The 17,115-nt window shown below is 41.5% G+C and overlaps 1 protein-coding gene across 1 annotated transcript in view; it reads left to right on the plus strand.

Moving 5' to 3' along the window:
• Nucleotides 1-17,115, plus strand: part of LOC126297690 (protein MON2 homolog) — a 224,139-nt gene that overhangs the window by 95,323 nt on the left and 111,701 nt on the right. The window contains exons 15-17 of the mRNA XM_049988806.1: nt 80-255; nt 14,110-14,272; nt 16,068-16,212. Of these exons, the coding sequence (XP_049844763.1) occupies nt 80-255; nt 14,110-14,272; nt 16,068-16,212 (484 nt within the window). The remainder of the gene's footprint in view (nt 1-79; nt 256-14,109; nt 14,273-16,067; nt 16,213-17,115) is intronic.

Raw genomic sequence — 17,115 nt, forward strand, 5'->3', positions numbered from 1 at the left:
GTTAGGCGTGTAAGCTTGTAATGATATTACATTCTTATGTTTCATTTTATTATACCTCAGTTCTATATTTTCATTTCAGAAGCTTCAGACACTCCTCCTTGGACCTCTGTCTGAGCTTTCTTCTGTACCACATGGCGATGTTCGGCAGAGACAATTGGAATGTGTTCTACATGTCTTACATGGGGCTGGAGAAACATTGTCTCATGGGTGGCCATTGGTACTTGGGATAATTGGAGCTGTCTCTGATCATCATGGGTATGTAAACTAAAAGTACCTCTGTTGATCTTTCAAATAACAAGAGGAGTAAAAGGACTTACCCAATGTATAGTTGAAGTTTTTAGTCATTGACAAGCACATAAACAAGATAGAAATAGTTGCTAAACTTCGTTTTAAAGGCACTGCAGCCAACTTTGGTGTGGAGTTAGTTTCAGGTACAGTGAGTGAGAGGATCAAGAAACTGGCAAGAAATGATTATTAAATATATTTGCTGTCTGTGACTTATCATTTATAGTGATGCTATCGTGTCCTTTGATGGGTCATCCTGTCTCTTGTTTTACAACATTCACTATAGCCTTAAGGCCACTGTTGGAATTACTGCTTTCTGTGTGTTAGCATTTGGTTTGTTATAAATTTCATCCCAGGTCATCTCTTGTAAACTATTCTTAAAAAGATTTGTCCTATAGTCATTAATTATTCAAACTGATTTCCACTGAGGAGTATCCACACTGTAAGGCACTATGTTATTTATTCTAACTAACTGTGCATCATGATCAAGAGAACATTTGTTACTATATATATATATATATATATATATATATATATATAACAGGGGGAAACATTCCAAGTGGGAAAAATATATCTATAAACAAAGATGATGTAACTTACCAAACGAAAGTGTTGGTATGTTGATAGAGACACTAACAAACACAAACACACACACAAAATTGAAGCTTTCGCAACCCATGGTTGCTTCATCAGGAAAGAGGGAAGGAGAGGGAAAAACTAAAGGATGTGGGTTTTAAGGGAGAGGGTAAGGAGTCATTCCAATCCCGGGAGCAGAAAGACTTACCTTAGGGGGGAAAAAGGTGCTTTTGTGTGTGTGTGTGTGTGTGTGTGTGTGTGTGTGTGTGTGTGTGTGTGTGTGTGTGTGTGTAGGTAGGGTGTTTCAGAAATGACCGGTATATTTGAAATGGCAATACAAACTAAATGAGCAGCGATAGAAATACACCGTTTGTTGCAATATGCTTGGGACAACAGTACATTTTCAGGCAGACAAACTTTCGAAATTACAGTAGTTACAATTGTCAACAACAGATGGCGCTGCGGTCTGGGAAACTCTATAGTACGATATTTTCCACATATCCACCATGCGTAGCAATAATATGGCGTAGTCTCTGAATGAAATTACCCGAAACCTTTGACAACGTGTCTGGCGGAATGGCTTCACATGCAGATGAGATGTACTGCTTCAGCTGTTCAATTGTTTCTGGATACTGGCGGTACACCTGGTCTTTCAAGTGTCCCCACAGAAAGAAGTCACAGGGGTTCATGTCTGGCGAATAGGGAGGCCAATCCACGCCGCCTCCTGTATGTTTTGGATAGCCCAAAGCAATCGCATGATCATCGAAATATTCATTCAGGAAATTAAAGACGTCGGCCGTGTGATGTGGCCGGGCACCATCTTGCATAAACCACGAGGTGTTCGCAGTGTCGTCTAAGGCAGTTTGTACCGCCACAAATTCATAAAGAATGTCCAGATAGCATGCTGCAGTAATCGTTTCGGATCTGAAAAATGGGCCAATGATTCCTTTGGAAGAAATGGCGGCCCAGACCAGTACTTTTTGAAGATGCAGGCACGATGGGACTGCAACATGGGGATTTTCTGTTCCCCAAATGCGCCAGTTCTGTTTATTGACGAAGCCGTCCAGGTAAAAATAAGCTTCGTCAGTAAACCAAATGCTGCCCACATGCGTATCGCCGTCATCAATCCTGTGCACTATATCGTTAGCAAATGTCTCTCATGCACCAATGGTAGCGGCGCTGAGGGGTTGCCGCGTTTGAATTTTGTATGGATAGAGGTGTAAACTCTGGCGCATGAGACGATACGTGGACGTTGGCGTCATTTGGACCGCAGCTGCAACACAGCGAACGGAAACCCGAGGCCGCTGTAGGATCACCTGCTGCACTAGCTGCGCCTTGCCCTCTGTGGTTGCCGTACACGGTCGCCCTACCTTTCCAGCACGTTCATCCGTCACGTTCCCAGTCCATTGAAATTTTTCAAACAGATCCTTTATTGTATCGCTTTTCGGTCCTTTGGTTACATTAAACCTCTGTTGAAAACTTCGTCTTTTTGCTACAACACTGTGTTCTAGACGGTGGAATTCCAACACCAAAAAAATCCTCTGTTCTAAGGAATAAACCATGTTGTCCACAGCACACTTGCACGTTGTGAACAGCACATGCTTACAGCAGAAAGACGACGTACAGAATGGCGCACCCACAGACTGCGTTGTCTTCTATATCTTTCACATCACTTGCAGCGCCATCTGTTGTTGAAAATTGTAACTACTGTAATTTCGAAAGTTTGTCCGCCTGAAAATGTACTGTTGTCCCAAGCATATTGCAACAAACGGTGTGTTTCTATCGCTGCTCGTTTAGTTTTTATTGCCGTTTCAAATATACCGGTCATTTTTGAAACACCCTGTGTGTGTGTGTGTGTGTGTGTGTGTGTGTGTGTGTGTGTGTGTGTGTGTGTGTGTGTGTGTGTGAGCATACCAACGCTTTCGTTTGGTAAGTTACATCATCTTTGTTTTTGGATATATACTTGGTTATATGCAAACAAGTAGCCTGCAAATCTGATTCATCTCTTGTGGATTCAGTGCTTCAATCCCTGATTTTTGCTGTTGATAACTGACAGCTGCATTTGGTGATAAAATTTCTGGAGGAAGAAATCTCTCATAGAAAAACTGATTATTGCAATATATTTAATTTCAGATGAATTAAATATAAAATGTTTGTAGAAACATTTTACTTTTGACACACAGCATTATTATGCCAAAAAATGAATCTACAATATTGGTTGCCTTTTAGCTATTCAGTAGCTTTTCAGGATGCATTACAGTTAAAAGTTTGGAGTTTCCCTTAATTTTGTTCACTGCCTGTCAGCAAACATTTACTTACATACACTAATAGGGATAATGCTGAAGTTATGACCTAAAATGTTTGAGGTATGGGCTCAGTGCTGTTCATTGCACAGAAAGCAAGTATTACTTTACAGCTCCCACAAAACAGGATTATGTACAAAGTCTGTCACACCAAGATTTTACAAATCAGACAAATATTACAATACAGGAAACAGGGTCCATTTCTAAAATTGTATTCCATCAGCAATGATGCAATTTACTGTGCAAAAATTGTACAGAAGTCAACACCATTGAATAATGGCAGAAGTCTGATGCACTGCAAATATGACACAATCAAAAAGTGGACTTTGAATATATTAGTGGTCTAGTTGCTCCAAATATCCATTATTTGTGGGGCATTGTTCATAGTGTTCCTCAAAATGACCTTTTCATTCTGCATTGGTAATGCATTGCTCAGTGATCATGCATTGCACAGTGATCATCCTGTTTTTGGTACCCACTTTGTAGCTGACATGTTTCTGCTAGGTTTGGTGAATCCACAGTTTCATCTGCCATCTTTACATCTTCTGTTCATTGAAACTACGAAATTCCTGGGGCTCATGCTCTTTAGGAAATACTCTTGGTCTTCCCATGTATCTTACCTGGCAGCCTGTTGTACGTGGTTCCTCTTACGCTGTCTCAACACTATCCTCCATCATGGCATCCATTTGGCCACTGGCGCCTTTTGCACCAGCCCGGTTGAGAGTCTGTATGCTGAAGCTGCTGAACTACCACTGTCCTACAGCCTTGACTTTCTCCTCAGCAGGTACGCATGCTGTTCGTCTGCCATGCATGGCCAACCATCCGATGCTGCCTCCTTCGATGATTCCTTTGATCACCAGTAGGGGGTGTATTTCACTTTTCTGTGTCCTCCTGGAGTCCACTTTCTGCACTTGCTACGGCAGTTTAACTTCACCCCACCTGCAGCTTTCCAGGTGAATGTGAACCCTTCACCACCTTGGCTTCATGAAGCGGCCCATGTTAACCTCAGCCTTCATTCGCTTCCTAAGGACACTTCTCCAGCCTCGCTCTATTGCCTTCAGTTTCACGACCTTCACGTGGAACTTCGCGATAATACCTTTGTGTACACTGATAGCTCTCAGACTGACCTTGGGGTTGGGTGTACCTTTCTCATTGGCGCCCGTGTCTCTCAATATTGGCTTCTGGCACACTGCTCTGTATTTACAGCCGAGCTCTTCAACCTGTATCAGGCCATGGTAGTACTTTATGTCAGGACACAAAATTTACTTGTCTCCATTTTCATGAAGCAACATGCACTTGCTGCTTTTAGTTGCTCTCAACAGTGTTCTTAGAAACAGATGATAATGAATATCTGCAATTGTACACTGAATACATACGAGACTTTAGGGCCAATAAGGAAGCTGCAATTTAGGCAAGTCATGGACTTAGCAGTCTGCTGTTGTTTAGGGCTTTTGAAATAGAAAACTAAATAGGTCTGGAGAAGTCCACATGTAATGTCAGTGATGCAGTGTCTTGTATATGAACTTGCCGGGACATAGTCTAAATTAAGTCAGCAGAATTGATTTAAAATTGATCCCGATACGCAATATGCAAACAAGTACATTGTAGTGGACGCTTCTGCCATCGAATGTATCAGGATGACCAAATGTAGTGAGAAGAGGTAGAAGGCACTTTAGTAAGACTCATCAGAGGTTTCCAAGTGATTTATTGTTTCCAACTACTGTGCCACGTTCCCCTCGGTCTGCGTCACCGGGTCCCACAATGCTGAGGACATCACTTCGCTCTCTGTGAAATGGCTTGAAGCGGAATGGCTGCCTCAGCGACCTGTGCACACACTGTGTGTCAACCCTGTACATCAGCGGAGTTGCGGCATCATCAGGGTGCCAACAGTCGACTCAATGGTTGGCATCCCTGCCAACTCAGCAGTGCTCGGTGTGAACCGCAGGTGGCCAGCTATGTATACTCTTTCAGCAATTTGATGGCCCTGTGGCCTCTATTCTACTTTGCAACTGTTGGTACGCATAACTCTCAGCAATCCGGCCCCCATGTGGTTGTAACTTATGCTTAGAATATTGCACAAAACTAACTTTCCCTATCCTAAATGGTCGTGTCGCTACATTATTCCCCTCTTCGGAAAGACCTGGTCACCAGGTTGACCCTTAACTAACTCTTAACTTGTTTGGATCGGCACCTATGACATATGTCCTTACTATTAGAAAACTTAAATGTGGTCTAGTGCCCCTTAAAACCATGACACGAAACAAAATGTAAAAATTCCTTACTGGATGACCACTGCCGCATCAACCCCCTTACATACGCGTCTCACGCCCTCGGTATCCAATCCACTGGGACTTGGACTACCATGACACTTGACACAGAGGTGCTCAAAATGATCGTTATTTGCCATTGCCTTTCCCTATACTGAGCGGTACGTTGCACAAGATGTTAAGCTGATATGCACCCCTCTTGCTCTAAAATGACCTGCTTTATGGATCTCAACAGACCTGCTGGCAGAGTTTGATTTGACGACGTCAGATTTTGCCTTGGCAAAAACTCTAAAGTGGGCAATTGTGTGACTCCAGAAATTGATGCTGGCAGGTGGAAAGTTGGTCCTATTATGTTTCACTTAGTTCCATTGATTAAAATTCTGCTCCCCTCGAGTTCTATACATTTCACTTCTGCAAATACTCCCTGCTCAAAACAACTTGCTACTACTACCAAATTCTTGTAGGTGGAGAAGATCCAATGCATTCCGACCCATTGCAAGCTCAATTTTTGCTCCACGATGACCCTTGGATAGTCTATTCCTTTCCTCCTGGCTAAAAATAACTACGCTGTGCAGTTTTCTCTGTGCTTGGCACCTCTCTTCACTCTCTCTCTCTCTCTCTTTCTTCCTCTTTCCTTCCTGTGACATGCCTGGAATCACATCTAGGCAACCCTTAAATGGCCGTAACCGCCCAATGTATACTATCGTTTTTCTAGTTGGCAGCTGAAGCTTAACATTAATGGGAGATGCGATTTCAGCAACTTGGTATGGCCCATGATACCTCATGAGGAACTTCTTCATTTTCCCTTTTTGCATATAGGGGCTGGACAGAATTACCCATTGCCCCACTTTATACTGTGGTAAACTTCCTTTTCTCTTTACTGCATCGTCTTGCCTTTCCAAAGCCTTTGTATTCGCCTTTTGTACCCGTTTCCAAACATCCCGAATTGTCCTTGTGAATTGACATACAGATTCACTGGTCCTTCCTTTCTGTAGCCTCACCATATCAAATGGTGACGACATTTTTTGCCCGGACATTACCTCATATGGAGACAAACCTGTATTTGTATGGACTTTTACATAGTATGCACATAAAATAAGCTTCAAATATTTGACCCACTGATGATGAGAATCCACATAAAAACTCAGCTTCTTCCCGATTGTTCTGTGTACCCATTCTGTCCTTCCGTTGGCCTGCACAGAAAGCCGTCATATGTATTAAATTGTGGCTATGTGCGATACAATTTACAATCGTTGTCCACGTCCTGTAATTCTTGCCATACTGCTAGGTCATAACCTATGACTTCTACTTTTGCCTCCTCCCTACTGAGTGCATCCGCATTACCGTGCTTCTTCCCATGCTTGTGCACCACCTCGTAGTCGAATTCACTAAGCCTCACAGCCCATCTAGTGAGTCTAGTGGACGAATCCTTCAACCCCAACAACCACTTCAATGCAGCATGATCTCTCACTACCCAAAATCGTCTCCCATATAAATGACATTTAAAATATGTGATTCCATAGATTATGCTAAGCATCTCACTCGCAGTTGTTGAGTAAACCCTCTCTGCTGCATTCAACTGCCTAGACACATAGGCTACAGGATGTTTTTCCATCAATTTCCAGACTAAGAACACACCATCATGCTTGATTCTATGAATTGCATGCGGGTATAAGCTCCCTTTCAAAATCTGGAAACACAAGAACCAGACTTGTTGTTAACACTTTTTTCAGTTTTTCAGATGCTTTCTGACACTCTTCTGTCCATTCATATTTCACACCCTTCTGTAACAATTGCGTCAACGGCTGTGCAAAATCCTTCATGAACTTTCGATAGAAATTACAAATTCCGATGAATCACTGCACTTTATTAACTGTTTTAGGTTCTCAAAAATCCCTTGCAGCCTGTACCAAACTCGGATCTGTTCACACTCAGTCTTTACTGAAAATATGACCCAAATATTTTACTTCTTCTAATGCAAACTGACACTTCTCCAGGCTCAATGTCAAACGAGCTGTTCTTAACCTCGTAAAGACTTCCCTTAACCGCTGTCTATATTGCTCCATACTACTTGAAAACACTACAATGTCATCCAAATAGACCAGACACTGCCGTGGTTTCAAACCTCTCAAGACACTGTCTAGCAACCTCTGAAACATTGCCAGAGCGTTTTTTAAACCGAATGGCATTCTAATGTACTGGTAATGGCCTCCAGGAGCAGAGGAGGCAGTTTTTGGACTATCCTCTGAAGTCACCTCTAACTGATGATAACCACTTGCCAAATCCATTGTAGAAAAGTACTGGCTTCTCCCAAGTGATCCAAAGTCTCTGATATGTTTGGAAATGGGGTGTGCATCTGTTACTGTCTTATCATTGAGGTATAGGTAGTCACAACAGAACCTGTATTTCTTAGTTCCATCCGTAGACTTTTTTAGGCACAATGACCATGCCCACTCCCCAGCAACTATTACTATGCTCTATAATACTATCCGCAAGCTGCTAATCAATGAAATCCTCCACGATCAGCTGCAAATACCTCAGTATTCTGTATGGTTTATAGTAAACAGGTGCTTCATTCCCTGTTGGTATCCTATGTTGGACTAATGGAGCTGCTGGTAACGGCCCTTGTGGAAAAAACAAATCCTTAAATTCCCACAATAATTCTTCCATATGCTCTCTTTCTCCTCCTTTCAAATACTTAATTTTGTCACGCAATGCAGTTCTATCAGCAGTTAGTGATTATCGCTTCGCCTACCTCTTGAACACCAGTCTTCGTCATTTGGCACATCGAAATTCGCTCCTAGAACTCCTATTCTCAAATTCGCATCTACAGCACTAAAATTATCTGCGTTCACGGGAACTACTCACCCGTTGTTTCCCTACCTCTTGAACACCAGTCTTCGTCATTTGGCACATCGAAATTCGCTCCTAGAACTCCTATTCTCAAATTCGCATCTACAGCACTAAAATTATCTGCGTTCACGGGAACTACTCACCCGTTGTTTCCCTCCTGTATGTGTACAACACTATGTTTCACAAAACAACTCAATGGACCCAAAACTTCATTACCCTACAATGGTTCAATAACACATACTGTACCCACAGGTACATTTGACTCCACACTTACCCAAAGCGACCTCCCGGTGCCACTAGACACACACTCATGCAAATTAAGCCTTAATGCTAATGTATGCAGCTCAATTGGTTTGTTCATTATGCTGAATGCCCCTCACGGCAGCTCTGCATTGAGAACAGTTTTCCCTAGCTCATTCCACCAAGTTCCACAGTTCGTTGTCCAAGGTCAATTTTGGCTTGATGTTGATGCAAGAAGTCTATTCCTAGGATCATGTCATAGCCCTCCCTCACCCATGGTACTGCCTCCATGCATGCATTAAATCAGACTTTCTCTATTTGAAAGTCAACTGTCACCGACCCCAAAGGCATGACCACCTTATCCCGCACTCCACATAATCTATAACGTGGTGGGTCTAGCTTCTTTCATCCCATTATACTCCTAGTAGCCACTGACACTTGCACTTCTGTGCCTAACAAAATCTTATACTTTTTAGTTCCTGTGGATCCTACCACTGAACATTCCACCTCTGCATACGTATTCCTAGCATTGAAATTAAACGGGAGCTCCCTTAGGTTGGTCTTGGGGGCCCCCCTCTGCCGTTTAACGCTTGTCCACCTCTCCTATCTCCACTTCTCCATCCTCCATGTTGCTGATTTCCACCTCCTTCCTGTATTCCTTGGTGACTGGGTACATTGCCTCTGCACATGCCCCGTACTGCCACACTTATAACATTTTGTACCCGCTGCAAACACTGCTTGTCTATCACATACCCCTGTCGCCATGTCTATTTCCTCACATTGGATTGCCAGCTGTACGGCCGAATACACTTCCTGTGACATGTGTGCCGGTAAACCTCTCAAAAATGCATCAAGTACCCTTTGCTCTGCCTCTTGCAACAGAACACTATTTGCTTCATCGCTGTGACCCAACTCGTAAGTATACTCATTAATTTCCCTTATCCTGTCCGCAAGTTTCTCCATCGTATCCCCCTGTCTCTTTGACATTGTACTTAACCTCTCTCTAAAGTACCGAGCGCTATTCTGTTTTTGTACCTTTGTAAAAGCCCTTCCTTTAACTCCTTAAACTGTCCTGCCTTCCTTGAGGCCTCAGAACACCTTACATATGTTTTTGCTTCACCCTTTAATCTAATCTTGGCTATATGTAACAACTGCTTATCAGACCAACCATTCATCACCACTGAAGTCTCCAAATCCTCCACAAATGAACCCACATCCTCAGATGTCTTGCCAGAAAACGGAATAATCAAACTCGCAGCAGCTGGAGCAATCTCCCACACCATAGACAACAATGACTGATCAGATGTGGGTTTCCCGTTCACCTCTAGGTGTTGATTCATTTCTCAACTGCGTATTGTCTGCTGTCAATTGTGCTACTTTTTCCAACAAAATCTGTATCGCTTCTGGTTCCGACACACCTCACGTCCCTGACTGTCCATTGTATTGCTTTTGTTCCCAGTTAGTCCTGAAACAAAACATTTAAGCATAGAAGGCTCTGTATTAAGACTAATCTGAGCTTTCCAAGTGATTTATTGTTTCCAACTACAGTGCCATATTCCCCTCGGTCTGCGTGACCAGGTCCCGCGATGCTGAGGACATCACTTCGCTCTCTGTGAAATGGCTTAGTACGGGATGGCTGCCTCAGCGACCCATGCACGCACTGTGTGTCGGCATTGTACACTAGTGGAGTTGTGGTGTCGCCAGGATGCCAGCAGTTGACTAAATGTTCGGTATCGCTGCCGCCTCGGCGCCACTTGGTGTGAGCCGCAGGCGACCAGCTGCGTCCTTCTCGCGTGCATGGCTGAGATCGTTGCAACAACAAGTGGCCGCAATCCGGCGTCTGAGTCTGTGGCCCTCGCCTCGCGATGCCTGTGGCGTGTGTTGGAAGCTAGGATGCCTGCCCGCAGTAGTGAGCCGAAGAGTGGCCCGCCACTGGCTGGCTGGGTGCCTACAGACCGCGCGTCGGCCTCAGAGGATCGAACCAACAACCCGCTATGGACTGGAACTCTGGTGCCCCATCTGCTGCTGCGTATAGCTGGTAGTGTGGCACGTCCTGCCGCCCAGGAGAGCTGCCGCACTTGAATGAATCTCGTTAGAAACCTGCACCTATTTATACACAGCTGTGCATCTCTGTTTTGACATATGTGCCACTATGTGTCACGTACTCGTAACATGCTAGGTTGGCCAGTGGGCCCCTTCTGCCTGTGATTTGTGACATGCAAAACCACTATGTATACTCTTTCAGGAATTTGACGACCCTGTGGCCTCTATTCTACTTCTCAACTGTTGGTATGCATAACTCACTGCAATCCAGCCCACACCTGGCTGTAACGTGTGCTCAGAATATTGCACAAAACTAACTTTCCCTATACTAAACGGTGGTGCCGCTACAAAATTAAGAAAATGCACAGAAAAGAGGTTGCAGATGCCGTGCAGGAGAAGTTTCCGTGTAGATTCACTTTTGTGTTTAGAGAGAGAGAGAGAGAGAGAGAGAGAGAGAGAGAGAGAGAGCGGGGGGGGGGGGGGGGGGGGGAGGGGTAGAGAAATAAGAAATATCATCAAAAGAAAATATAAATAGTTATCGACAATAAACTTATTATTTCACTTAAAGAACTTCATTCAGCATGTTCATTGTCTGAACCTTACATGACAGATAAGAAATCATTTGGTAATAGTGTGTCTCTACAGGAAATATGTGCCGTGTGCACTAACTGGTCGTACAATTGAGAAATATTATTGTTCACCTTCCCTCTCCATTTTGTATACTGCAATAGTCTACACACATCATGCTAGAGTGCTGAACATCTTATTGAAAGTGAAAGCAGCTGAGAACCTTTCGATGTATGAGAAGCAAAGTTTTATCAGTAATGGCAACAAGCACTTAGGTGTGGCTACATGATATCCCTTGCTGTTGACACTAGTCATTGAGGAGTAGTTAGTGACTTGCACTTTTATGCCCAATTCTCAATCCAGTTAGACTTAACACGTGAAACACTGTTCAAAACGAAACTGCCAAAATGGATACTCACCAAAACTAACTGGAGACTGTGCAGCCAACTATCTGTGACTGAACATGGAAACAGTCTCTCTTAATGGGTGGTTCACATTTTGAACATAATCCACCAGACCGTTAATGAATTCATTGTAAAGATTGCAGGACAACTATGGCGGTTGCTGGTAGAGTGAAGAGTAGTGCTCTGGAATCTTGGGTGGGAGGGGGCAGGGGGAGAGCAGGTGTGCAACTCTACATAGGTTCAAATGCAACATCTGAGAATATCACAGCCTTTTGGTTAGCAGTGTACTAAAGTGACAAATGTTTTAAGGATTGCTGGAAGAAATCATGGTGTGTGTTCCTGTTCACTGTAAACAATTCCGCAAAATTTGAAATACTATGAGTGACCATCAGAGGTATTTCGGTGAAAATTTGGTGTAACCCAGTTGAAAGTGTAATGTGCAGTAAAACCCTCCAGATTAGACCATGAGACACAGGCCAGATAATGAAGGGACATTTTGTAGAAATGACCAACCAGAATGAAGCCTTCCACCATCACAAAACGATCACTGAGAGCAGAAGTTGGGACTACAGTTCCAGCACCAAAGATCTGTCTCTTTCTCTCAGTGTGGGAAATGGATCGGTCTCTGTGACTCATGGCATGGCACATGGTCACAGTAAAGTTCATTGTATGATGATATAACACAATACTGGCTACACACAAGAAATCCTCCTTGTCATGTTCACCAGAATATAGGAAATATTAGTAGTTTGTGCCTTATCCCTTTCCACCCTGAGAGAAAATTTCTTAAAACGTTATCTGATATGTATCAATCACCATACATTATTACGTGTAGAATCAGGTAAAAATACTGAAAAATTTCACATAGTGATAGTTTGTTCAAGAAGTCACCAGCATTATCATACTACTCAAAATTCAAACTTGTATAAAATGCAAATAGCATTTCATGAAAGTGTCTAGACACCTTACACACCTTACACACCAGTCTAAAACAATGCAGGAATTTCCTTGAACTAATGAAATGTTGGAAAACAGAATGCATTTATCTCGGTAATGCATGGCTTTGTCTTGTCATTGAAGTTTTAAATGATCTGTTGCACTCTGGTGGTCAAGGCATGAAATAAAACAGATGCCAAACGGATGTATCTCCAATATGCATCATTCTTGGTACAGTTTATTGTGCTAAAGTGTTGGGAAATGTGACATCTGCCTATAAAAGTTTTAACGCCATCATAACTATGCTTTTGTAACTTGGGAAGAACAGTACACCCCAAGTGATTACGTAAACGTTGCCCTCCTTGCTTACACAGGAAATACATTGGATCAAGTCGTGAACCGTTATCTTGTCCGAGTCCTTCAATCCAAACTGCTGCTTATTTGTTGTCAGCATTATGTGTTCTAGATATATCATTCCATCATTGATAACTTGATCCTAATGGCAGGGCTAAACAGTAGATTTTTCTGCCCAAGCAACGTGTGTGTGTGTGTGTGTGTGTGTGTGTGTGTGTGTGTGTGTGTGTGTGTGTGTGTGTGTGTGTGTTTTAAATATGAATGATTGTGCCACCTGAAAGCACAATATTCTCAAAAAGCTGCACCAATGAAGCTGACTTCTGTGGATGTCTCCCTGTTTTTATACTATATTTCCTGTCTGGGCACTGTTTCAAACTAAGTCAGAGAAGACCTGTTATACTAGTTTGAACAAAAGAAAAGTGTGTCACAAGAAAATGTGCTACACATCTTTGTATTTGACCGCACCATTGAAAGCATAATGCCCTTGATCAGGAAGTCAGTAAAGTACTTCATACTTGAGGACAATTTTCCTATAGCTTCCTCCTCGCACCCTGGAACAGCAACATGCCAGTTGTAACGAATACTAAAATGGTTGGCGCAGCAGTAAATACTGCTGTCAATTTTTAAGCAGATGAAAGGGTGTTAACTGAATTGTACATAGTCCATATTTAATTCACATGTGTTGATAATGTGACTACACCATGCTGGGCTTGAAACAGCCTGTATTGTTCCTGGGCCACACACTGTAATACAGCTTGCAGAGTATAGATGTAGAAGTAAATGTACATGGTTACCACACTTAAGGAACTTGCAAACAGATTCCTTGAGACACTAAACATGTTGAGGTGCTTTAGCTGCAGGCCTGGTACATTAAGGAAATGGGGGGAAATTGGCCATTACTTCATTGAAGGGAGCATTCTGAATAGTGTTCAGACTGATTTGAAGTTGATAAACTGATGCTGAATGAGAGTCAAGTGTTTTAATAAAGAATATTTTTGGTTTCAATTTTCATTATAAAAAACTCAATTTGGAATTAATTTCTTTGTGAAAAGTGTCTTGTAGTGCCATACATTTTATAGTATTTCAGTTTGTGAAGCACCTTTGTACTGTCCAGTATTGAATGTTTGACACAGTAAATTATTTGTCGTACACTACACATTTTTGTTAATTTGTGTTAATGTACTGCGCAAATTTTTTCCTTATGTTTTTATGTATTATTGTGTAATATGAATAGTCTAGTATTCCCTTAGTAATACAATATGCCATATGAATTGGTTGCAGGGAAAACCTTATAAGAATAGCTTTCCAGTGTCTCCAGTTAGTTGTAACCGATTTCTTGCCGGTGATGCCATGGAGGTGCTTGCCGCTTTGTGTTGATACAGCTGCAAAATTTGGTTCTCAGACTCAAGAACTTAATATTTCTTTAACTGCAGTTGGCCTCATGGTAAGCTATTAACATTCTCTGTGTACTGAGAGTTTATTTTACAATGTTTGTGCATGTGCTGTGTCAAAATGTTTTTCATACTGGGCAGACAGCAGACTTGATAATTGTTTAATATGGTGAGTCAGACACCATAGAAACTATATTTTCATTTTTAACATGTGCATGGTGTGTGTATTTGGTCAGTATGAATGGTGCCAAAGTTGTTTCTGTTTGCTAGTGCTCCTACCTTCAACACATAAACATTCCATTATAACTCAGAAATTTTGAAAGTTTTTGCAATGTTAGCTTAGAACTGAAAAAGGACATCATGCTGTATGTATGCGTATCGGTGTAACTTAATTTCTAGTTTCAGTACGATGTGGTTGCTCATAGAGAAGGCCATTTTGCTTTTGAAGGTAATATGATACTCCAATTTAGAACTGAGATTGACTGTAGTTATTACGCATTATATGTTTGGAAACTGTACTGTTGATTTTATAAGTGATAATTACATTTTTCTGTAGATATTTTGCATAAATAATGTAATTGTCAGGAAATTATACTGATGTTTGTGAAAACTGCAACAGCTTAAAGGAATGGCCTCACTGAATCCAAGACTGTTGTCTCCTGTTTGACCAGAAATGACACCATTACATTATGCTCTTTCTGTGAACTTCCATCAAAATGTGAGTGAAAATGCAAAAACTACTATGCCTTTCCATTGTCATTGAGTGATGTGGCACAGTAGTGAGGCACTTAACTGGATTCGGGATGATGGCGGTTCAAATTGCTGTGCAACAATCCAGATTTAGGTTGTTTGTGATTTCTCTAAATCGCTTAAGGCAGATGCTAGGATGGTTCCATTGAAAAGGTGTAGCTAATGTCCTTCTTCACCCTTTCCAAATCTGAACTATGTCTGACAGGACATTAAGCCTTATCTTCCTTCCTTCAGTGCCAAATGATACAATATTAACCTGTGATTTAGTTAGAATGGGACAAAATGACCCATCTCTGGTAAATGGAGTTTCCGTACCATGACATTACCTATATCATATGTTGCAGTCACAGTTTTGATAGAAGAGGGTAGTATTTAACAAGAGAAGGCGATGAAGTGCACAATTTGGCGAAGAAATGGGACAAATGTTATTTTTTCAACTGGGTTGTTGTGAAACATAGAGCTTTAGCCACAGTGTTGGTGTGACACTGGAACAGTGCAACCAGTTAGGACCTGCACTATAGCAACATGCATTATTGAGCCCTGTTGTGAGCTCAAAGTTGGGGGGGGACTAAAGAGCAAACTGAAAGCCTATGGTGGTATCACTTCTTCAAGCAACTCCACATACCAAACTTTAATAGAACAACATTCAATCAGCCCACCGATATCCTGGAATTTGCAAGCCTTTTCAGAGAACAGTCAGTACCACTGATGGATATGGTGCTTGGTGTGTTTATCACAGTCCTTGAGCTACTGCCGTTGATATTTTGTTGATTTTTATAGAAACAATGTGAAAGGAGATTCTAAGGGACATATTCAGGTACACTCTGATATTGTATCACAATGTTTACAGGTTCTGCTTGTGGTACATGGTAGGTTCATATGAAATTCTCAAAATTGGAGATCATGCACATTTCTGATCAGTTGTGTATTTTTGTGTATTCATCTTTAGTGTAAAGTTTGTTTCTTGTGTATGTATCTTTCTTTAATTTTGCAACTGTCACAGATGTTAATGTGTGTCACATGATGAGCTGTAAATCATAGGCACCTGAAAAGGTATTTTAATCACAGTTCTCACTAATTGAGTTTCTTCTCTTGCAGTGGAACATTTCTGACTACTTTTTCCAGAACCAAGACAAATTGTGCCAATCTTTGACGGGTGATAATACCGTATTTCCAAATTTTCCTGGAATATCAGATCTACCACACTTTGATAAATTGTGGATGTGCCTTTACTCCAGGCTCGGTATGTCATGAATATTATGTCTCCAGTCAATCTGAAATGCATTTGTGTCTGTCTTCTTGTGGTTTAATGTACTTGAATAGATTTACAATGCACTCAAAGATATAGGTAGTGGAATCCCATAATAAATTAGATACACAAACCACTGGAGACAAGTGAAGCAATTAGCTTTCAATAATTGGTGTTTATAAAGTCATAAAATTACAGTACAGTTCAAAATTCCTATTTCTGCATGCAGTTAATTGTGCATGTTAACTGAGTGATGTTACGTAGAGTGAATTGTTGCAATGAATTGTATTGATATTTATAAATAAACAGTGTCTCTCCCTCAATATGCACAGAATATACATTGAGATGGTAACTGAATTCATCCAACATGTGATGATGAATATCTTGCATCACTGAGTCCATGACAGTGGTGGTATGGGATTTTAGTTCCTTCACCATTGTTGCTTGAGGTGACACATAAACAACTTCTGTGATCCCCTCACTAGGAAAAAAAAACCACAGAGCATGCATGATGTGAAGAAATCTTGGTGATCGGGACAGAAGCACTAAATATGCTTTCCATATATATCTTATCCATTGTTATGGTAGCAACTCTGAGAAATCTTCATATGTCTTTATGGAAATTGAATGGAGCACCATCTTGTTTAAAAATGTCATGGTAAATATTGTTGGTTCAAGGGAGAAGCTTGTTATGCAGAAAAAAGAAAAATCCATAAATCATACAATGGAAATATGGAAAATAGCACATTTTCAGTGATTTCATTTGATTTTAATTTTTGGTGAAGGTCCAACTTGATGCTAAGTATCACATTTTTCAGAAACTTGTCATCGTATTCAATGTATTTAATGTACGAGGGTGGTTTGAAAAGTTCTTGGGTCAGAATAGAAAAAAGTACT

The sequence above is a fragment of the Schistocerca gregaria genome, chromosome X, assembly GCF_023897955.1.
Source record: "Schistocerca gregaria isolate iqSchGreg1 chromosome X, iqSchGreg1.2, whole genome shotgun sequence".
NCBI lineage: Eukaryota > Metazoa > Arthropoda > Insecta > Orthoptera > Acrididae > Schistocerca > Schistocerca gregaria.